Source organism: Odontomachus brunneus, unplaced genomic scaffold (genome assembly GCF_010583005.1).
Source record: "Odontomachus brunneus isolate Ranch 3 - 2012 unplaced genomic scaffold, Obru_v1 Obru_scaffold_054, whole genome shotgun sequence".
NCBI classification, from domain to species: domain Eukaryota; kingdom Metazoa; phylum Arthropoda; class Insecta; order Hymenoptera; family Formicidae; genus Odontomachus; species Odontomachus brunneus.
This window is the reverse complement of record NW_022639504.1, coordinates 1731771-1756012: the sequence shown is the minus strand read 5'-3', so window position 1 is coordinate 1756012 and position 24242 is coordinate 1731771. Positions and strand designations below refer to the sequence as shown.

Sequence of the window (24242 nt, the reverse complement as noted above, 5' to 3'; positions counted from 1 at the left end):
CACACACACACACACACACACACACACACACACACACACACACACACCTTTTCGTGCGCACGTAGATATATACGTGTACGTAATTCTTCCCTCTGTAATTGAATACTATAAATTAATCCTTTAATGCACGCAGAGAGGCGTTTCGAATTTTGTGCGCGTCGCTAAAGCGATCAACAATCGCTACCTTGTGTGCCGCAGATTGATAAGCGCGCGGTGAGTACACAAAGAAACTCTACGCTGCCGCTTAATTAACGAAAGGTCCGATTTCGATCGGCCCAGCGTCGCTTATATTTTATGTCTCCGCCGTGCGAGAGAAAGGACTACGACAATTACGCGTATGCGCGCAATTAACGCACTCTCTTTAATAAAATCGTCATCGCCTGTTCCGAAACGAAGGCCGCGGCGCACGGAACGTTTTCACCGTGTGCGCTCGCAACGTTGAACACGCGACGACGATATTGCCGCCTCTTCCGGCAGCAAGATTTTCCATTCCGTCCCGAAGTTACGCGACTCATCCGGCGTGACACTTGGAAGACTCGTCGAAATAACCCGCCATAGAATGCCGCCGTAGACCTATCGAAATAAACTGCGCATTCTTAGGAGACGGTTGAAGCCGAGAGTGAAGGACAGAGATATGCCGCAAGCGAGGTGCTTTCTCTCTGTCGTGCAGTGCATTCTCTTTCTCCATTCTGTCTATCAACTGGACAATTAGACCAGAGAAGCAACTTACTCTTCGTTGTCCTCCCTTGCCCCAACGCTGACTACAACCCCTCCAATGGGGATTCGCAGTTTATCCCCGTACAAGTCTATGCCCGATAAAATCTCGCGCGCATTTTCGCGCATTCACTTTTCTTGTTGCATTCGGCCCGCGAGCCGCGAAATCCCCGCGATTATAAATAACCGCGGAGAGGCGATGTCAGAGCGGCGTTCCCAAGGTTAAACGCGGCCGACGACAAGAACGGCCTTCTCCCGTTCAACTCGTTCGCTCTCCCCTCCGGAGAGGGAGGAGGAAGCTTCTTGAAGCTTTCAGCGGCACGATAAATTCCTTGATCTCGCTCGTCGGTTACGCGTCGAGCGCGACGAGTCTGCAGAGGTTACGGCGCGCAATGTGCCAAAGTACTGCAAACTCTGTCGCCGGCAGTCGTGACGGAATTCCGTTTGCGAGGGAGTTAGCTTCCACTTGGTAGTAGTAAAGGGTATAACGCCGCGGCCCGGCCCGAAAGCGATCGGGAGAAAAAATTACGAATGCGTCGCGCTATCATCCACCGGCAAAGCTCTTCTCTTTCTCTCTCTCTCTCTCTCTCCCTCCCTTCTCATCTCTTTTTTTTCCACCCTCTTTCTCTCCTGCGCCTCGCTCGTCACCCCCGCTGGCAGGAGTCCAAAGGACATGGGCTCGGGAGCGCGCGACACCCCCGCGCTCTGATCGATCGCTGATCGAGCGGAACGAGGAGTAGCAGCAGAGACCGAGAGAGCTTCGCGTTCGCTCGCTCGCTCGCTCGCTCACTCGCTCACTCTCGCGCGCGCACGCCGCTCGCCCGGCAGATAACGACGAGAGGTTATAAATCTCCTTCCGGTCGGAATCGGGAGCGAAGCAATCTGCGGAATGGTCCGGTCATCCGTCCATCAAGTCGCGCGCACCGCGACGTGCAGTCCACGTATTAATATATATCTGCGGGGGCGGCTGTGCGCGTGCACAGAGCCGCACGAGAACGCAAGTGTGTGTTTGTGTGTGTGTATGTATGTGTGTGTACGTGCGTGCTGTACAGGGTGTCCCGGAACGAGTGTCTTAGAAGCTTAGAACGCTTGACCGATGCCCGAAGGGGGGAATCAATTTCGATTAAGACTCGTTGTTAATAATGGACGAGTTGATCGGGGATGAGCACGGGTATCGTTCTATCGGAGGAAGCGACCCCGACTTCTTCTTCGGCCGGCTTTCCTCCTCCAGCTCGCTTCGAGCTGATCTCCTTCGAATCATCGTTACGGTAGTTTGACTCTTTATTACTCCCGCGCTGGCTCGACAATGTGAGAAAGAGGAACGTGCGAGCTTCCTTACGATTAACGAAGACTCCCAATCGGACTCCTCGGCGAGTCGCTTTCTCCGCAGCGGCACCGCCTTCGTGAAATCTTTTCGCGTTTTAGCGTTGTGTCAGGCTGAAAGAGACGACGAGTGTCTGAGAACTGAAGTTCGGCTGAAATTAACTGACGGATGAATTTGCGTCAACCATACCCCCGGAATAACGTCCCTCTCGTCGGTCCAGCCCAACGTAAGGCTAACTCGGACACCGAGACGACCGCCGCACTGTCGCCTCGTTGCATCGCGTAGCGTACGGCGCTTCTGAGACACACTGTATATACGAGCGTATGTACGTGCACGCGTGTCGTCCCGCATATGCACACGTATACACGCGGCAGAGTCGAGCGGGTGCACCGTGCATACCGCCACGACTGCAAGGACCGTTCTGTCTCGTTCACCCTTTCGCTCCCTGCAACCCGTTTCTCTCTCTCTCTCTCTCTCTCTCTCTCTCTCTCTCTCTCTCTCTCTCTCTCTCTCTCTGTCTCTCCCTCGCTCGCTCTAGTCCGGTATTTATGCGCGTTTCGATGGGAAAAGGCAGCGCAACTCGGACGCGACGCAAGATAATTTCTGATTTACCGCGAGCTCGCCGGAGCTGTCGCCCGCCGTACATCGCGCGGAGATCCGTCCTGTGCGCGCCGCATTTTCGAAATGGAAACTCATCCCTCCCCCTCGACCGAACCCGTCGCCGTCGCGATAGCGTTCCGACGAACGAACGAACGTACGTACGTTCGTTCATTCGTTCGTTCGTTCGTCCGTTCGACGGAACTCAAAAAGGAAAGAAAAAAAAAGAGAGCGAGAGAGAACGTCGCGTATACTCGGAAATCGGATGCGATCGTAAAAGTTAGATTGGCTGGCAAATTTGGTCCGCTTCGGAAGTGGCGGCTGCGCGCCAGGAATGGATTTATGTAAATAAGGGATGAGGAGCCTTTAACTCTTTCGGCAGACGAGAGCCCCGCGTATCTTTGTTAAAATAACATTACAATACGCATTGCAACTTTCCTTCTTCGTTTTCGTCGATCGCATCAAGAAGCTCGATGAGTTCCTAGAGCGCGAAGTAAGTGAAAAGAGAGAGGAGGAGAGAGAAAGAGAGAGAGAAAAAAAGAAAAAAAAGGAAAACGTTGCGTCGCTGAACCCTCGCGCGCGGGATCGCCATTTTTCCGGAACGGCGACTGTGCGTGATGATGAACGATAAAGAGGTTTCTACCTCTGCTTTCTGCTTTCTTCGCCGTCGTCGTGCATCGGGAACAAACGCGATGCACCTCCGTTGTGCTGTGCATTTCCGATCGAAGCTCTGGTGCACGCAACGGCAAGCAAGCAAGCAAGCAAGCAAGCAAGCAGGACGGCCGGCCGGCCGGTCCGCGGAATTTCAGAGTGCAGAGAAATCGGAGGGATTAAACGATCCCCGATAAATGCGCGCACACGGCCTTTCTTAGCGGCGATTCGCCCTGAGATTAACTCGTAACTGATCGGACGTCAGGAAAGAGAAAGAGAGAGAGAGAGAGAGAGAAAGCGTGTGCGATACGTCGATCGAGAATCCACCGAGCGCGAAGCTGAGAGACTCTGAATATCAGAAAAGCGCGCTGCTTCTCATCTCCGACCTGATCCCGTCCTTTTTTGCGGGCTAAAACGTTACGCCAAAAAGAGGAATATCCCTCGCGAAACGTTTCAATCGGGACGTGCGTATAATTTCGCACACACATACACACACATATAGACTATGCGCGTATATTTTTGTCAGTATTAATATGCTAAATATATAAAAGACCACACAAAATTTATTTACTCTCTCTCTCTCTCTCTCTCTCTCTCTCTCTCTCTCTCTCTCTCTTTCTCTCTCTCTCTCTTTCTCTCGTGTGCGCACGCAAAATAAACCGGAAAAATTTATTTTTTCTCATGTAAAATAAACAACAAAAATATTTTCTTTTCCGCGCAAAATAATCTCGGGGAAATTTATTTTTTTCCATGCAAAACAGTCCAAGAAAAACCGCGTCGTCTGCGAGTATTCTTTGCGTGCGTCCTATAAGATATCCAGCGGCTTATTAAATAATAGTCGCGCACTTGTCAATATATTGTCGCGGATGTCAATATTGCACGCGCGGTGGTCGCGCTGACGAAGAAATTCGACGCGCCGACGCGGTCCCGTCGCGAAAATCGCGACTGGGGAATTGGACGATAAAGAGGGAGCCGGAGGTACCGTCCGACGCGGCGCGGCGTGTCCACCGTACGGTACACCGCGGTCGTTACATTATTACGGAGAGGTCGTTGCGGGAATTTCAAGTCGGCGGGAGCGTCTTTCGAGCCGTCGTCCGTCTGAATGTTTCACGAATAGCTCCGCGGACGTTCCGGGTGGACGCGCATGCAACTTTTATCAACGAGCGGATCTTTCGCCTCCTCCCTTTTTGACCGCCTGTCTTCTTCCCTTCCTCTCCTCCCTCTCTCTTTCTCTATTCCGCCGGTTGATTCTCGCAACCCCTTCGTGCTGTCCTTCCCGTTCCTCTCCCCCCTTCTCGCCCTCGTTCGCTGGGGTTTCGCTCGAAACGCTTGTCGCCGCCGCCACTGTCGCCGTCGCCGTCGTCGTCGTCGTCGTCGTCGTCGTCGTCGTCGTCGTCGTCGTCGAGGGGAAAATACCGGGGGACGCTAAGCGGTCGCGTTTTCCCGACGTATTACTTAAGCGATCCGACATCGATTTCCGGTCCGAGGGCATTTCCATGCCGCGAAATAATGCATTCCCCGAGCGAGCGACGCCGCGAAGGTCGCCGCCTCCCGCGGGACCGAGCCAGACGCGGATTTCAGGGTAACTTTCGACTTTCGAGCACTCGGAGCAAATTCTTCTGCAATTTTCAGCGAGCGCGCGCTTGCTTACTTGCTCACTCGCTCGCTCGCCCGCCTTAACGTAACCACTGCTTTGGAAAAATGGAGAGTCGACGTCGATACTTTCCTTCCTCTCTCCGTCGGACGTCGAGGCACCAAAGAGAGGATAGTGGAAGGAACGATTTATCGAATTTCCTAAAGTGTCTGAGGAAGGGGGAGAGAGAGAGAATAGCTTTCGTGTGGGAATCTACTTTGGCCAACGATAACACAGCCGACAGCCATTTTTCGCCGGTGGAAATTAATCCGCGACGGAGATGTCATTCCGAGACAATAGAAAAATGCCTCCTCCTCTTCTTCGAAATAAACATATTATTTATCTGCTCGCTTTTCTTGTTTTTTAATTGCCTCGTTTTCAAGAATAGCCGAGTGCTCGCGAATACAGCGCGAGCGAACACCACGGGAATCCCGCGTTAAGAAGAATAGCGGTCGGATATAAAATGCAGGTATATAAATGCTATCCGCAATTATCTCGCATCAGAAATATTACTTAAAGGCCGCGCGCCGGCGAAAATCTCCGGCTACCAAACGGACAGGCGGAGTGGCGAGTATTATTTCGCAAAGTAGGGAATAAGGGACCGTGAAGGAGCTCCGGCGCGCAAACAAGCCGGCGGGAGAGCGCATTCGTACTGCCGCCGACGTTACTTTCTCGAGCGAGATTCGGAGTAACCGATGACGAGTGGTGGTTCTGTTCGGCAGAGGAGCGCTCGCTGCACACAGGGTGTCCCGGAAAAAGCCGCCTATACAGCGACGACGCGGCGTTCTCCGCGGGGGATTTCCACCCTCGAGGAAAAAGAAAGCTCAACTCGTGGAGGCGATCGCCTCAGTCGTGGGAAATTAAGATCCGGCGAAACGTAAGTCCGGATAGAAGCAAGACTCTATTCCTCGCTTCGTCCCGAGGGCGAAGAGCTCGCTGCGGAATTCTCGATGTCGAAAGGGGAGAGAGAGAATCGTTGCGAAAATATTTAAAGTAAAATATTACCGAGCTATGAGAAAGAAAGAGAGAGAAGGGGGGACGACAGGAGAAAAAAGTATCCCTGCGGGTGCTCGCGCGCAAGAAAATCGCGGAGATACTTGTTCATTTTGAGCCGTTATCTTGCGGCTGTCGGTCGGCGCAACGATCCCCGCGTAGATAAATCGCGCGGAATACACCATCCAGTCCGGCTAACCTTCCGCGAGACGATTTTCGAGGGCAGGAAAGCGGCAAGAAACACTCGCGGGCGCGCTAACGTCCGAGGCACCGGCGGAGCAAGGAAGAAAGGAGAAAAAAATAACAAAAGTAGAAAAGGGGAAAAGGGATCGTTTGGAGAAGAGATATAAAAAGAGGAGAGGGAGCGCGGCAAGGAGGAAGAAAGAAAGAGACAGACAGAGAAGAGAGGCTTGCTTCCCTCGGTGGCGTGGCGGGCAGGGCAGGGTGAGAGGACCGAGAGAAGTTAAGTGCTCGGGCGCCTATGCGGTCCGGTTACCCCGGGATTATATTCCAAGTATTGCCATTATGCGAGGAGTTTCCTAGGAAGGCAATTTTCGAAATATTTAAAATACATACCATTACCGCCGCTAAGCCGGCCCTTATTATAAAATAGTCCTCCACCGAGGCGAAGGGTGGCTACGTAATACACACTGGGACAGAGAGAAAGAGAAGGAGAGCGCGACAGGGGGCGAAAGAAAGAGCGAGAGACAAGGCGGCGAGGAGGAAGGAATAGTAGAGCCGGAGTCCTTTCCTCCTCCCTACTTTCGAGATCTCGCACGACGTGAATAGCACGTAACCGCTGTGTGTGCGGGTACCTACCAATTTCTTCCGGCTCGTCCTTGCGGACGACGCGCGACCGCGGGCGCGTCCTGAAAAAACCAACCGTGCCCGCGGGCTACGAGACCAAGGTGGTGTGCGCTGCCTACGGGCACGCTGCTCCTCTGGGCCCCCGCGTGTATACGTGTCGTATGCGCGTGTCTACGAAACGTCGGCAATCGCGTGCGCGATCACGTTGCGTGCTGTCGTTTGCGGGGCACTCGCGCGCAAAAACGCCGAGAACTGGACCGGGGAACATCCTTTCTACTTTGTAAATACACAAGCGATCGTTGGCGACGACGGCGACGACGATGAGGCGAGGAAAGGGGGAATCCTGCCGGGGTCGCCGCGTGAGAAACCGGCGGCGAAGAATCCCTCGAGAAGAAGAACGAACCGATTCTAACTCTAATCGAGTGGCCTTTTAAGAGAAATTTTCACCCGCTGTTTTTAGCCTCCGTCGTCATCGTCGTCGTTAAGTGATACGGGGAACTCGTTATGCCGAATTCCCGAGGAGCACGCGCACATAGAGGGAGCGGGAACGTATCTTCCGGTGCGATTATTCATGAAACGATAAGCGCAAATACGATCGGGGCCCAGAGAGCCCCGATTAAGTTACGCTTTAGTAATAATAATATGAATAATTGCAAGATATCCGAGAAGAATTCAATTATAAACGGTAACTGTCAAAAATTCAATTGTACGTAGATTCGTCTTAATTTGATAGTGGCAAATTTTCGGATTTCCAAAGCCATCGCGCGATCGACTTTCCAAAACCAATAGAGATCCAATGATTCAAAAGTGCCCAGATAAACTTTCATGATTATCGCGATGTGAGACAACCGTGGTAAAAACTTTATAATTTTTTTAAATTATATTTCTAAAACAAATATATTGTTTTAATTATTAAATTTGCATCACATCATGTAAATTTTTAGTTATATATTTAGTTATATCAGCAGAAAATTTATTAAAACCTAAATAGACAGCGTAAATAATTTGGCAACACACAACTTTGCTAATCGATTTGTTGCATCCTTTCTGAATGGTTTATAAAATCTGTGTGTAAGTTCCAGAAAACTTGTGTTACTGAATTAATATAATAAAAAAAATTACATTGTGTGATGTAAAGGACGCCGCACAAAACCTATGGAAAATGGTTTTCGGTCAAATTGGCTGAAATTTCATTATGTTATAGTTTTCGCCATGCTGATAAAAAGTTATCATTGCACCAAGTCCCAAAAGTCAATATTTCCCAAGATTTCCCAAGATCAAAGTAGTGAAATATGGTCCGCAATAGTAAGACGTATGTTATAAGTATAAGTGATACATTGATATTTATTCACGAAATAAATAAAAATCGGTTTTTACATATATATATATATGTAATAAATATTTAGTTCCGCAATATTTTTAAGATCTGAAACAGTTTTTTGTAAAACTTATATTTTTCGAGATATTTCACCGGTCCAATACTTTTGCCCCACCCTGTATATACATATACATATATATTGCGGAACTAAATATTTATTACATATATATATATGTAAAAATCGATTTTTATTTATTTCGTGAATAAATATCAATGTATCACTTATAACATACGTCTTACTACTGCGGATGACCATATTTCACTACTTTGACCCTTTATATCTTGGCAAATATTGACTTTTGGGACTTGGTGCAATGATAACTTTTTATCAGTATGGCGAAAACTATAACATGGTGAAATTTCAGCCAATTTGACCGAAAATCATTTTCCATAGATTTTGTGCGGGGTCCTTTAATGACTGGTTCAGTACAAAATAAATTTGCTTGAGAAATGTAATTGCAACAATTGTAAAGTTCCCATTATCGTCTCATGCCATGATAAGTCTGAAAGTCTATCTGCAAAGCAATTTTTAAATTCTTATAATACATTTCACATGACATTGTTCTGAGCAAATTTGATCATATTCTTTTCTTACTTGTATTTCAACACTCTGTGACAAATGTATGTTATATAAATCACTTGTACGGAATGCAAAACCTTTGCAAATCAACCAGCAAGGTTGCTGCCAAATCCACACCTGCGTATCTGGTTAGTCAAGAGACAAAAATGTAAGAGACGCACGTTGGGAAATCAAGAGCAGTTGCTCGGGTCAGTCCTCCTTTCGGCGTTTCTGCAGCGAGACCGGAAATGCACTGGACGCGGCCGCGTCGGCGACTCGAAATTCTCCGGCAGCGTCGATACGCGTCAAAAAGCGCGAGCGAGAGCTCTCTCGATCACTTCTGACAGCACGGTAATCGACTTCTGAGCGCGACGCGACCGATACGCGGCGCCCGCGCGTATCGCGATCGTTTTCTGGACGAAGGGCCGAAAGGAGGTGGACGAGAGAACCCGGGATGGATGGAAGCAGGATCGCGCGCGCATTTTAATACATCGGGGGCGGGCTTTTCAATTTTGAATCCCATCGGGACGATCCTCTCTCTCCTGATGTATCGCTTACGTTACGCGTTGATCAACGCGAGCGATCGACCTCTGTGTCTGTGTGTGCATGTGCGTGTGTGTCCGCGCACGCACACACGTTTTCGCGCGCGTTACGACCGTCGAGACGCGTATACACACGCAATACACGCGCGCGCGTGCGCGTACACACACACACAGAGATACACACATGTACAGGACGAAGAAGACAACGACGACGAGAGTCGTCCGCGATTGTGTGTCGCCTCTCCCGATACGCGAATGCATAGGATGCACTGTACTCGCGATGCACTCGCACATGAGCGAGCGAGCGAGTGAGAGCGCGCGGGCGTGCGACGCGCGAAAACACAATCAAGGCCGCGCCGGGCAAAAACACTAATTTAAACGGAACGAAGGAAATATGTAGTCACATCCGGTGTATCAGGATGAATGGCGCTCGGTTACTACAATTCACGATTTACTGTTCCGCGACTTTTTTCTCTGCCGACGCGTCGGGGATCCGTTCTCTCCTGCCGGTTCCCTGCCGCCCCCCGGGCTCGCCTCTCCGTCACCCTTTTCGGCGATCTCGCTTGTTTCTTCTCTCTCTCTCTCTCTCTCTCTCGTCACCAGCTACGTAGTGGAGAGCGAGACGGAAGCGCTAGAGAGGGAAGAGCAAGCGAGAAAGGAAGGACGAGGACGGCAGAGCAGGACGATCCGGGAGGTAAAGCCGTTATTGCCAAAAAGGATAATGCGAGGGAAGATTAAATTTTTTTCGACCCGCCCTTTCGAGCTCCACCGACCGCGTGATCACGCTTTGCTGCTTCTCGTGTTGTACACTGTGTACACTTTTCGGGGGATGCGTTCGCTCCCTCTCTCTTCCAGCCACCCAACACTACCCATCCACCCTTCCTTGCTTCCTTCCTTCCTTCCTTCCTTCCTTTCCTCCCGTTCGCTCGCTCGCTCGTTCATCCTTCCGCTATCACTCTCGGCACTCGCTCTCTCGTCGTCACCCTCTCTCGCGCGTCGCGCTCCTCCAAGGCGATGTACGAGCGAACGAGTCACCGGGAATCACTCTTCCCTCCGAATCGCCTGGAGAAACGCGTCGGAGTCGCGCATAATTCGTGTTTATCTTAACGCTGTCGGGCATTCCAAGCATTCCTCGTGCTTCACCACCAAAGCGAGTCCAGTGGGATCCTGCGGCGCAGGTGTCGGCGTGTTTAGTAAGTACCTGCGTTAGAATCCGACATCCGACGCCCGCGGACACGCCCGCGGACACGCACGCACAGACACACACGCCAACCGACCGACCTTCTTATTTTGTCACACTTGAGGAGTATACCGTATCGTGGTGCCGTGTTCACGGTGACAACGAAATCGCATGTATAATCGGCTCGCCGCGAGCCGATCCCTCCGCGTTCCTGCGTGTCTTCGTCAAGGAAACGATCGAACGGTAAAAAAAAAAAAGGCATAAGACATTTCAGCTTGTATAAGAATAAGTCAAGTCACCGGAGAGAAAGAGAGATAGAGAGAGAGAGAGAGAGAGAGGGAGAGAGAAACTGCTTATTATAAAAATATTTATTACTACGGTCATATTTAAAAATGCCGCTCGATAATATCCCGCGCGTAATTAATCGCGGATCTCCGTCGTTACCATCGCCGCTTTCTGGAATGCGAAGGATCGCGAGAAGGGGCCGAGAGGGGACCACGATGATGATGATGATGACGACGACGACGACGACGTGCGATTAGGGCACGATTGAGCGGTCGCGGGAGACGCGTCGCGTCATCGCGCGCGGGACCCCGGTACGCGTGACAGGTGAAATATAATTTATATTTATATCGGATCCCGTACGATCATGAGGACCCCTTAAACCCGTCCCGACGTATAAATAATTATTGTCCCCGCTTTCTCACCGCCGGGAGGCGGGCGATCCATAACTCAGGGCGCTCCCCGTCGATTCCCTAATTTCCGACGAGAGAGTAAATTCCTCTATCTTTCTTTTTCTCCCTCTCTCCTATCCCTCTCATTTAAGAAAGGCGCGATCGCTACCGGTAGGAAAGGAGTGTTCTTTTCGTGAACATGAGTGTAAGCCTGCGCTCTGCGGCAGTAAAGTGTCGGAAATTATCGCACGAGACACCGGTCGCGGTGTAATCGCTAAGTCTCTCTCGTACACGCGTGTGGATGATCTCACAGAGAGAGGGTAGAGTAGAGTTTATTATCCCATGGGATACAAGTATCCTCTTGGGTATACAAAAAACAAAGTAAGAGAGAGAGAGAGAGAGAGAGAGAGAGAGAGAGAGAGAGAGAGAGGCGCACATGATTTCGTTCTCGACGACTACGATAAAGAATCAAATACATCGTTGAGTGAAGGTCGGTTATAATTTCCCACGCGTGGTAGATGCAGAGTCGCGCCGCAGTGTATTTCTAATGAGATTATAATGTGTTTCGGGTTGTTTCGATGTAGAGGCATCTTGGTCAATGAGAAACTCCGTTCCACTGAAGCGAAATCGCGCGGATCCACGATCGTATAAACGTTCGATAATTTCCCTCTGCCAAAGTGATTAAGACTGAAAAAGAAATACTTAATTCCCGAGTGGGGGCACGATTGCGTCGGTAGCCGGCATCATAGCACGCGTGTAGCTCGCACGTCTCTATATTTTCTCCTTTAACACGCTCTCATCGTTTCTCTTTCGCGACGCTCGAGAGCCGCGCGAGTTTCTGTTTACCCTGAATAAATTTGTCCCGTAGCTTTCACGGTTTTTCTTCCTCCCGCCCCTCCCTTTTTTTTAATACTGATGTACTGTCCGCGTATAAATGAAACATCGCTTTCTCCTCTTTTTGCCAATTTCCCTCTCTCTCCTCTCGTCCTCTCTCGGAGATGCAACGGCGCACTCCATCCATTTACTGCAATCTTTATAATTACATTTTATTTCATTTCATTTACTTGCATAATTATCCCTCCACCTTCTCTCTATCTCTGTCTATTCATCTCTTTCCCCGCGTCTGGCGCTCCTTTTCCTCCTCCTAAGAGGGATTACTCGTCCCGTAAGAAAAATTCCCCGCGTCGCGCCCAGTCCCAGCACTCGCGGCTTGGAATTCCGCGATCCCCGGGCCCCGGCCATCGGCCGGCTTCGCCCGCATCAATTAGGTATTTTAATCGGAAAGGCACCGCGGAATAGTTGCGATACTACAACGGCGCGCATTTACGATACGCGAGCGCGCGCGCGCGCGCAAGCACGCCCGGAGAATTGGAACGTGGTTGCGTTAACATAATGGAATTCCGCGGAATGTTATAACCATTATATACGTACAGCGGATTACGTCACGGCGTGCAACGGCGGCGGAGGGGTAACGGCGGTACACGCGCGGCTCGCAAGCGAGCGAGCGAGCGAGCGAGAGAGAGAGAAAGAGAGAGAGAGAGAGAGAGAGAGAGAGAGCAAGAGAGAGAGAGAGAGAAATAACGCCGCTTGTCGGCTGACGTCGCGCTCGCTTTAATTTCCTAGATTGAACTCCGCGCATTTTCCCTCTCCCTTGCTCTTTCTCGTCGGAGTCTTGGCAGTCGCCGTTGCCACACCGTTCTTTTTCCGCGCGCGTTAAACGCCTTCGCCAGTCGCTCCGCGATGAACGCGGGTGCGTAACGCGCTCTTCCCTACCGACCACACAAACGCAGGGGATCCCATCACCACCTGGGTCCCGATTCCGGACGCGAAAATTCGACATGTTTGCCGGGGTTTACCGCGTCGCGATTCCACCCCCGTGTCCCCGAAGGGTCACCCTTTTTCCGGGCGTACGCGTGCACATCCGTGTGCCATGACGAGCCGACGCGTACTGCGGCCGAACGGCGGTGCGAACCGCGTTTATTTGCGCGTCTAAGCGAAAGATAACGGCGCAACGCGTGATTAACTCTTCTTCCCGATGAACGTACGCGCGCGCACGTTTGCCAATCATGCCCGTGTAGCCGCGGAGATATCGCGATGTGCCGGCATAAATCTTGCCGCGTCTCGCTTCTTACACCCACCGGGACTCATATCGCACAAGTAATATAAAAACTTAGTTATCAATATAAAACGCATCATATGTCTATAAAGTGTCGCTTGAAAGTCTCTCTTAACTTCAATCTCGCGATTCTAGAACTTCTAGGTCTCTCTCCGAGCAACGAGGCGTTTGTTAGCTACCGCAGTGGCTGGATTTCTCTCTCTCTCTCTCTCTCTCTCTCTCTCTCTCTCTCTCTAGATTTTTTACTATTGTACAGATTAAAAGATTCATGATAACTTCGCGCGCGGATCTCCAGATCGATGAAAACAAATTGCATGATTATTAATCATTCATTCTCGACGTCGCTGAACACTCACGACGTTGCAAACACGTTGCTTCCGGCGTAACTTCCGTCTCGCTTCTCGCGTGAGAGGTTTCCGAGCCGCGAGGGCACCACCGGAAGTCCGCTTTCTGCGACCCCCAAGAAGCGCCGCCACGTACCCGCCGCCGTTCCGTCGCGGTTCTTACCGGCGCGACGTCTCCGACGGTCGCCGTTTACAAAACGGCTTGTGAGTAGCCGCACGCTTAATAACTTGCGCCGGTAGCGGACGATAAATAATGCAGGAGACACCGTCGTCCCGATGTAATTAACGAGAACAGTCGATATCTGCGCGCGCGCGCGCGCGCGTGTTACGTGTGCGTGCGTGCGTGGCCAGCGTGACCTGTGCGTGTGCGTCACGTACGCGCGCGAACGAGCGCGGTCAATATTTGTCATCCGCTTTAACAAAAAGAACGTTACAAAACGCTCGGCCGGATGCACCCCGGTCAAATATTGACTGCGCTCATTGACGTTCATTGATACTCTCAATTAGCGCATACCGTCGAAGCCAATCGCCGGGTAATTGGGATGGCCCTCCTCCTCCTCCTCTTCCTCCTCCACCTCCTCTCCCCCTCCGGAAAAGCGCGCGGGCCTCTCTCTTTCACCGCCCGTTTGCTCCCTCCCAACCTCCCTTCCTGCCTGCCACAGCTTGCCTGCCTTCGTCCCTCCGTCCGTCCGTCCATTTCTCTTGCCTCTGCGTTTTCGCGAGCGTCGGAAGCGACGAACGGTTTCGGCGCGAAAACTCTGTCCGCGCGCGTCCGCATAATTGGCGGTGACCACCGCGACTCGCGAGTCCGTAACGTCCGCTCGACTCTTCCGAATCGAAAGGGGCGGCCAATTATAGCGGGGTGATTGCCGTGAACGCGAATATAGTGTAGATGGTCTCCTCGGGAGAGTCCGATCGTCGTTTCGCCGCCGTTTTTCCTCGATTGGGACCGAAAGTGCGCGACTCCCTCCTTCTTCTCCCTTTCTCCCCCTCCCACCGTCGCGTTCTCGTTATAACGGAAACTCGCGAGAGCGTCTTCTCCTTTCGTTACTCTATCGGGAAAATTGGGTCCGGGTGATTTTGGAGTGGTAGAAGGAGAGAAAGAGAAAGGGGCAGGGTGGTTGATTAACCACCCCAGAGTGCGAAACTTTCGATCGACAGAGCAAGAGAGAAAGAGAGAAGAAGAGGGTTAGTTCGCCGCGGGAAACGCCGCCGCACCCCGTCGTTTCTTGTTTCACTTCTGGCGGCAGGGCACGCTCCCCGACCGGAGGGGAAACTTTTAATTGACTCTCTCTCGTCGCCAAATTATTTCTAAATGTTGAGCAAATATTGGAGCGTTTCATTTTTTTCCCTCACTCTTCTTTCCGCGTTTTATTTGCATTATTCGACGACGGAGCGGGCGAAGTTCAGATGTATATTCGGAATCTTTTGGTCGTCGCGCTGCGACGAGCTTCGCTCGCCTGTTTGTTTAACTTGTCGACGGTGAGATTAGGTTTGTGACAGCTTTGGTAACGTGCCATAATTCGAATCAGAAGGTATCGCCAGTCGCCGTGGCTTTTGTTATGTAAAAGCGCATATATACACATAGCTGAGAAATTTTGCGGATTCTTTTATTAACGTCTCCAGAGTATCGCGGGCATAAAGTTCGTAAAGATTTCTCACTCACAGCCCAAGTAGAAACGATCGATCTGCCGTAATCAACAAGTCACTCGAAACCCCGAGATCTAACGTTTAACTGAGACTTTCTTCGTTCCTACCCCAATTCGATAATAAATGCATAATCATCGCGGTTTCATTCTCCCATGTGTTCTTGGTTTTTTAGGGTTACAAAGAACGAGAGAAGTAATGCTCCTCCGACATAAAAGTAGAAAAATTATATTGAGCGCGTCGGAATACCACGCGTCCGAGCTCTTCGGTGTTATCATGTGCGTAAAAATCTTCTAATTACAACACTCGGCGCAATTACCGACTACTTGTTGTGCAATTTGCATCGAAAATTACATATCGGCGCTGACGCGTGCAAAGACAAATGCTCGTCCGGACAAAAAGATTAATCGCGTAAAACAGTATCATTCCGCTCGCAGACAAGCGTACGCTCGTCGGTGATTCTCAAGCGCGCCTGTAATCACGTGATATAGCCTCGCAGTTGTAATTTATAAAACTTCTACTGCGCGCGTTCAAAAGAAGCCCTCTAAATTTCGCGGAATGCGACCTCACTTAAAACGAACAAAAATTCGTTCGAAACACTCGAAAGTGCCGCCACTCGCAAGAGTCAATTTTTTCGTCTGGAATTTGGGGTGGTTTGTCAATCCACACGAGGGAAAATGTTTCAGTCGACTAGAGCGAATTTGTTTCTGCGACGGACCACACAGATCGGCATAATAGCATTGCACATAAAGTTATATCCTTTTAGAGCGTATGATACACATCTTTGCTCTAAAATACTATAAAAAGTTTTAAAGAGGTACAACTTGATATGTTAAGGACGTTATGTTATGATCTGTTGTGTACAATAGATTTCAAACTCTTCGAATGAAAATATTCACTCAATGATTCGGAATGGAAAATTCATTCTGCATCAATGAAAAGTCATTTGAATTCGCGTGACTCGGCTGCGACGTTGTTCCTCAAATAGAATTTTACTCGAAGAAAAATTTAGCAAACAGATTATACTGACACATCCGAATCTTTCAACCCGCGCTAAGCCTCTCGCTAAATAGAACAAATCACTGTCCCATCATCCTTGCGCGGACATTGGACGCTAAACTCGATTATTTTTCTGATGTTTTCAAGTAGACAATACTCGAAAAGTGTTTCTTCCGCGAAAAAATACATAGCCGGCACGTTGCGCACACTAGCCGCGGCAATCTTCGCAGACGTTGACGATATTTCTCGCGATAGAAACGCAAAGCCGAGAGCGCGAATTACAAGTAGATAAAGACAATTCTCGACTCACCCTTTCCTCCTCCCGAATCATCTCAGCGATGCCGGGCTTGATCTCGAGGTCATCTCCGGTACCGGGTTGATTACCGGCGCCTTGCTGGTGGTGCTGTTGCTGTTGCTGCTGCTGTTGTTGCTGCTGCTGCTGTTGCTGCTGCTGCACGCCGAGTTGCTGGCTGTGGCCGCCCAGGTGGTTGACGGGCGCGTGCGGACCGGAAGTCACGTGGCCAGGCACGTGGTGAGTCGGCAGGGGGTGCGAGCTCTGCTGTCCCTGCGGGGGTGGCGGCGGGGGTGGCGGTAGAGGCAGCGTGACCGGAAGCTCCTGCAGGTTGATCTGCGGCGTGACGGAGATATTGGGTGTGCTGGGTGAACCCAGAGACCTCGGTGTCGAGCTCGCCGCCGGTATCATGTTGTGAATTTCGGGCACGACGACGTTGCTGGCGATCACGTCTTGATCGTCGACGATGCTACCGGAACCGACACGATCCGGACTGTTGGTACCGGACGGTGATCTCTCGCCGGACATCCGGCGACGTTTCTTCCGGTGCATCGCCGCACCGGCAGCCTCCTCCAAACTCGGTCTAGACGTGAGCTCTTGCTCACTGTTGACATCCGCGAGACCGCGAATCTTGAGACTTTCGGCGACCTTGAGCAGTGGCCCGATTTGCTCTTGGGAGACATTGATCTCGCCCTTGTACATGAACTCGACCGCGGCCTTGAGCTCTGGCCACTTGATGTCCTTCATGATGACGATCGGATGCTGGCAGGGGTTGTCGAAGAAGAGCGTTTGGAAATACGGGCTGCAGGCTGAGAGTACCATCTTGTGGGCCTTGACGCTGTGCCCGTCGCAGGCCAAGGTGACGTCCACGAAGCTCTCGCTGTGCAGGAGCTGGTCGAAGACGTTAGTGAGATTGGTCTGATAGTTGTTCCAGCGCAGACAGAACTGCTGGGGTGACCCAGCGCCGCTTTGCTGCGTCATGTTCGGGCGCTTAGGCTACCTCCGTTCGTCTCGTTTCTCACAGAGAGAGAGTGATCTCTCCAGCTCCCCTTTCCGCCGGTTGCGTCTTTCTCCGTTCTTCTCCGCCACGCGCGCTTCCACCTACGCTCTCTCCTCCTCCGCTACCTGTCGCACGTCTTCTTCTTCGTCGTCTTCTTCCTCTTCTTCTCCTCTTCCTCGGTCCTCCTCCTCCTTCTCCTCCTCGTCGTTGACGGTGGCCTCCTCGTGGTGTCTCGCGCCTCGGGCTTCTCGTTATCGATAACGCTAGCCTGATCGGATCAGCAACGAGGCCGCATCTGCAACGACACACATGCACAGCCACACGCAATACTCCAGATGTACGGCGCGCAACGCGGGAGTGAGAGATTATCCGCGCGCCTCGTGGCAACGTGCGCGGATCTGTCAGACGCGAACCGACGCGAGCGTCATCGTCCCGTTGGGACGTCGCGGTCGAGCATCGTAGAGCTTGACGTGGAGGTGCGGCCGAAAACGTACTCAAATACTCGCTACTCCACTCCCACAGCGAAAGAGTTACAGTTCACCTACTGGTCTCCCCCCAACAAAGCATCATACACGACGGGAGGTCTCCCGAGGGATCAAGAGAGTCCCGAAACAGGGTTGCGACCCTGCTCCGATGCACCACGCGGCACACTTTATCTTTGTTTTACCCCCTTTCCCTCTCTCTCACTCTCTTTCTCTCTCCCTCCTTCTGTCTCACACTATCGTTCTCGCTCTCGTTTTTCCTCAAGTTCTTATCTATCAGCACCTATCTCGGTCCAATCAGTCGTCGAAAGGTCCGTCACGTTGTTTTTGTCCGAGAGAGAGGGAAGAGTTTGACTTCACCATCAACCACCCACCACCAACCACCTTTCAAAACGCGACAATCGACGAAAACGATAACGACAACGACAGTGTCGTGATTTCCACGACGGTACAGCGCGTTATAGACACGGATACGGATCGCGGTGTACGCCGCGCGTTGCGGCGTGATAAGCGCGTGCTGCGCGCGGCGAAGGGTGTCGGAACGACGAACGGCGTACGATCTGCACCCCGTGACGAGCGCGTCGCGACTGAGAGGGCCAGCAGCGCGGCGGCGGTTCGTTCGAGCGGCAGTGGAGATGCCGTGCGCGGCGCGGCAACGGCGGCAACGACGACGACGACGACGACGACGACGACGACGGCGGCGGCGGCGGCGGCGGCGGCAACGGCGGCGGTGGCGGCGGCGGTGGTGGCGGTGGCGGCGGCGGCGGCGGCGGTGGTGGTGGCGGCGGCGGCGGCGGCGGTGGCGGCGGTGGTGGCGGCAACGGCGGCAGCTGCAGTAGCGTCAGCGAGAGAGAGAAAGAGGGAGAGAGAGACGCGTACCACGGCAAGGAAACGGCAACGTTGCGCGCCGCGCGGGTGGAGGTGCTCGCCGTACCTCACGCGTCCTCACGTTCCCCTCGCACCGCGGCGGTACCGGCCAATCGTACCGCTCGCCTTCCGATCGGACGCGCCGACAGGCGCCGCCCATAGAGACCGCCTCATACCGCCTCTCTCACTCTCGCGGCCTCCCGCGAGACCACGCGTCTCGCTTTGTTCGCCGCCGAGAAGGAGAGAATTCTCTCTCTCGCGGCATCGGCCCCGGCGAGGCCCACCGATCGGCCTCCCGAAACGGCGATCCGCTGATGATGATGAGAGGAGGCCGCGCTCTGCTGATGGCGGAGGTGGTGGTGGTGGTTGTTCTGTCGTTACTAGTGCCGCGCAGTTGTAGAGAGCACGACGACGACGACGACGTCGACGACGACGACGACGACGACGTCGACGACGACGACGACGACGATGACGGGGACGGTGCTCTTTCTCTCTCTCTATCTGCAGGTATCGCAGGTAGGAATCAATGCATTCCAGGAAAGAACCGCGCGACCCCGTGAAAGTAGGTTGCACCTACGTAAGCGGTGAGATTTAAACGAGTGGGTAATGTGAAAACAGTTTTTGGGGTATCACGTTGGGTGGTCACGTTGGGTTGACGATCGAAAGGATTCAGTGATGTCCGGGTGGACTTGGGGCTTACTTGGGGTGAATTATGAAACACCGACACGCGATTGATGAATACTGCTACGGTGGATCCAGTATCTCGGATGATCCAGTTCGTACAAATCCAAATTGGGATTCTAATTCCGTGTCTAAAGTGGAATTGAAAACGGTGTCCCACAAATTAAATCCGATCTTACTTGATCCTTTTATAGAGGAACCTCTAGAGTCGCATCAGCGTATAACGCTTGGTTCGTGAACGGCATGAAAAATTGCGAGGATTTGTTCTGTTACAGTGGGTTTAAGTGAGTTCAACGAACGCTGGCGGCAGCGCCGTCAAGAGACTTCTACGGCGAAACGCGGTCGGTGTTTTTGAGTTTCCGGGTAAGTTCTCGTCTCGTGCATTAAGTGTTGGGCTCTTATTGCACCTGCGCACAGTAACGATTGTCCTGATACCGGCGAGAGATGAACGAGTAGAAGCGTGCGCTCTAACCGTATCTACTAAATGAGTCTGGAACACCGCATTACACAGGCCGATTACTCGCGGTATTCTTCGTGGAAACTACCGTAATAAATTAGCGCGGTAAATTGACGAATGAATGATACTTTACGCCACGTCTAGAACGTATTCCTCGAGAGCCGGCGAGCGCGAGATCCATGCTCGCGAACACCGGTGCCTAAAACGCCTCGATCCAATCCAACCCAATTGGAGCGGATTGTGTTCATAGCACAAATCTACAAGGTAGCAACTGGATGTATCAGCAATTTCAACTTATAGGTATAATAACGTGGACTTGTGTAGCCTCGAGGTGATCCGAGAGAACGCGTTTCCCACTTATAAAGCACCACTGCTTCGTGGCAATAAAGAAGAAATAATGCTGAGTGTCTTGCTAAGGTGTATAGTGTGGTGTAGTCCCAGACTAAGTGATCATTGTTATTGCAATAGATGTTATAATAGCAGGTGCCTTATGATGCTGATTAGAGTAATGTTTTTACGTGAAAATAGAGAGACGGTTTCTCTCGCTCCAACACAACCAACTCCGCCAACTACCCTAACTACAGATCACCCCAACGCGACGCAGCTCTAACTCTCTAGAGCAATCATGCTGGCCTTGCTCTCTTCACAGGAATATTTACATTGGAATTACTCTATTCTCGCGCGTATAGAGCAGGTTATTATCGTGCGTTGTGCATCAACTACGATTTCGTGGCCTGCATCTCTCATCCCTTGTCCCTCTGAAGAATCCGCACCCTTTCTTGTGCTCGCGACGGCACGTGGCGAGGTAATTGGAATGCGAATACGGCGGATTATTCAGCGTCGACGCGCGGTTTCGCCGTCTGTCGTCACTCGGGGTCCAACAAGACGATATCGACGATCGAATTTGGGCAGCCGTGCCACGATAACGGAATTACACGCTACGTCGGCGGCGCTGGCCGGGAAAGATGGCGGTCTTAATCTAATTAAGGCTACAAAGAGAGACGCGTCCCCGCGTCCGCCTCTTGCGAACTGGCCGGACTCCCCTAACTGGCTATTAGCTTGAATTTTGGTAATAGCGAGCACCACGTGGGGCTGGCCGGTCGCTCTCGTCTAAGAATTAATTCTCGACGACTACGTCGGACGACTGTCGCGCAATATCTCGATGATGCTGGAACTCGAGCGTAAATCTTCGAATATTCGTAGGACAAGACAACTAACTAGGCTGAAAACAAACGTCCAATGAGGTGAGCGGTGAGAATAGATTATTTTTAACATGTATTGAGATTTCTAATCGCGATGAAAATAGCGTCAACCTTTGTGTCAGCCTAAGTGTCTATTGTTTGATTCGAGTTTTGGAAGAAAGATGATGGCAGAGAAGGCAGAAGTAACGTCCGGTTTGAAAAACTCTCGATATATCCACACATATTGGTGTAAGAATTTTTCATTTCCAAGGGAATTAATGTCCCGGTAATAATCATTAGAACACTCATAACGATACTCCGAAGAGCGTGTCCCGTAGGAAGCGTAAATCCTGGGAATTCGGATTTATCCTGTACGCAGATTTACAGGCGTGCTGCGGATTTGTACCGTGAAGGACGCGGGGTGATCCCCTAACTCGATTTTTTTGGTCTCCGGCCGCCACGAACGTTGCCGATCGGACGTGTGTAAAGCTGTGCGCGCGATATTAGACGCGTAAAAACGGGGTAACGGTGGCGATGCCAAACGGCGTACGAGTCGTCGGGGATATACGCCCGCCGAATAACGACACCCGCGGGCTTTCTGATGAGGGAATATCGCCCACCTCTTTTACGGGCCGCGCACGTATAAACACGATGCGGCGGCCTGATGCCGCCGTCGTGCCGTACGCCATGTTATTTTTCCGCCGCGTCGAGCCGCGTTCTCCACGCGGAAAACGGATTAGCAGAAGGGGCTGAGAAGTAGCGGCTGAAACGTTTCTGTGAAACAGGGACAGCCGGTGGAAGAAAGGTTGCAGCACTTTCATCTCGATAAATTTCAGAACGCATGCAGTATCCAATGGGAGAAGTTGTTTTCTTCGGTATAATTATTAAGCTCCTTTGATATGAAGAAATTAATTTTCTTAGGATTTTCTTCGGATATCAGAAATATTTAGTAAAAAACTCATCTTTTAAGAAATATTTTTATACATATATATGAATTTATATAATAAATATGGGTATCTCTAAAAACTTCTCATCATAATAAAAGTATTACAATCTTTCTTCCATTGGTTGAAAGCCCAATTTGTTTGAACTTACACGCTGCGGTAAGAAATATTCGCTATCATGAAAAACGATGTTTTGTACATACAAAAAAATGGTTAGATTCCTAAGAACAGCTGCCATTTTCTCAGCTATTCATTCTACTGATAAATTTTAACTATACAGTGCATTTTATTCGTAGTGGTCAACTCGACAATGGCAGCGAAACGGTTAGCCTTTCAGCTAAGTTCGAGTCAGCCATTGAAAAATTTAGTCGGTAATGCCGAGCTATATTTTCTGCACAATGCTATACCGCAAGGCTCAGAAAGTCGCGGAAATAATAGTCGCCTTCGCGCTCCGCGGACTGCGTTTCTCGCGCATCCAGTTACGCGAGTATGCAAATGAGAACTCTCAAATTTTGAAGAGGCTCGGAGCGTAACACAAATATATCATTACACGCGGTCATGCGTTCGTTCAAGGCGTATCGATCGCGGGAACGAGATCGAACGAAGCGCTCTCGCGAAGAATTACGAGTGGCGCCTCGGGGGAAATAGATATTGTTATGATAATATCGAGGCGGCGCGTTAGAATTTTCTCGCGCAAACAGAAACTTGTTAGTCGCGAGGACGGCGAAACGACGCGTACGTAGACGTTACGCACCACACTGCCGCGGTAACAAAAACGCGAGTTCGCGCGCTCGCATACACTCTCACAATAAAAGCGCGTAAGAATACGACTTACATTCGCCGTGCGCGAGCAACTTTAGTTGCTGTTACTCGAACGGCAAATATGTAATATCAAACTTGATGTTACCGTAACGTGGTTTATGTCGGCATAATGTTTACAAAATACCGACATTGCGCCAGCAACAACTGCGGGACCTTTTTCCTCTCGCTGCAATTCCGCAGATTTGCCGCGTGCGTGAGAGAGAAAGAGGAAGGGAGAGAGTGAGAAGGGGCGGAGAAGCGTTATTTCTTACTTCGAGGAAGAAACGCGACTAGAACGAGAAGGACTTCTCTCTTCCCGGCGATATTCCCTCTCCCCTCTGCTTCGCGAGTCGAAAGGCCGTTCCGGCGTTTTGAGGATAAAAAAAAAGAAAAGAGCAAAAACACATTCAACGACGGCGCTCGCTAAGCCGTGGATCATCGCAAGGGGTGGCGGCCGGCATCGCGGGGGTGGCACTGGCCATAACGCCCGTATTTCTCATATCGTTGATACCTTCACCCCCGTGTAGTGTAGGGCGAGCGAGCGGGCGCATTGTAAGGGCGCGCCGGGGGAGGGCTATAAATTTTACTACGTAATATTGTTTAACTGCAAACAGTATACTAACGCCCTTCGCCGTTGGTGGCGCGGAAAAATTTTCGACCGGCTCGAGGGACCGCGGGAACGGGTTTCACCAAGAGACGTTTTCGCCGTAGGAGAGGCGATCGTGTGATTTCGACGGTCGAACGGCGACATTCTCGTCGTCGGAATTCCGCGACCCGAGCCGCGTTCTCGTGCGCGACGGCGTCGGACAATCGGTGAAGGGTCGACAGTACTTTTTCCGTCCCGTCGACGCACTCTCGGGGGCAAGTTATGAAAAAATACGAGATGAAAAAACGGACGCACGAGGCGCGGGCGATGGAATAAAAGCGCCAAGAGCGAGCGATCGCGCGAACGCGGACGGGCGGCAGGCACGGATTTTCTACCTGTAACCATTTCCACCTGTGTAACGCGCGCGGCCTGTGTGACGAACGCGGAAAATCCTTTCCCCCGCAGTAAAGCCCGTCCACGATCGCGCATCAAGCCCGCCGTAAACGGACTCTAAACGGCCCGTCGCCTTTTACTTCCGCATGCGATATCCGCGTATTCCTCCGAGCGGAGTCGTGAGCCTCGTTAATCCTGGATCCGACGAAACTAAGGGAGTAAACGCGAGATTATGTCACAATGCAAGGTGAAGAGGGGGGCTGATTCTCTTACTTTTCTCGCGCTGCGCGAACGCGCGTTGCAGAAAACGTTGACGATCGGAAGCACAGCGTTAGAGTTATCGCACACAAAATGATACAGATGCATGAGACCACCTCAACTAATGAGCATCTAGAATAAA

At 51.3% G+C, this 24242-nt stretch overlaps 1 protein-coding gene across 11 annotated transcripts in view; it reads right to left on the bottom strand.

The window, feature by feature from the left end:
• LOC116845633 (protein bric-a-brac 2-like) overlaps nucleotides 1-24242 on the bottom strand; it is a 509307-nt gene that overhangs the window by 346286 nt on the left and 138779 nt on the right. For 10 of the 11 annotated variants that reach the window (XM_032818564.1, XM_032818566.1, XM_032818569.1 and 7 more), the window contains one exon: nucleotides 16469-17745. In XM_032818564.1, the coding sequence (XP_032674455.1) occupies nucleotides 16469-17431 (963 nt within the window). In that variant the 5' untranslated portion in view covers nucleotides 17432-17745. Of the gene's footprint in view, nucleotides 1-16468; nucleotides 18541-24242 lie in introns of those variants that run through there. The other variant, XM_032818562.1, reaches the window with a different exon arrangement.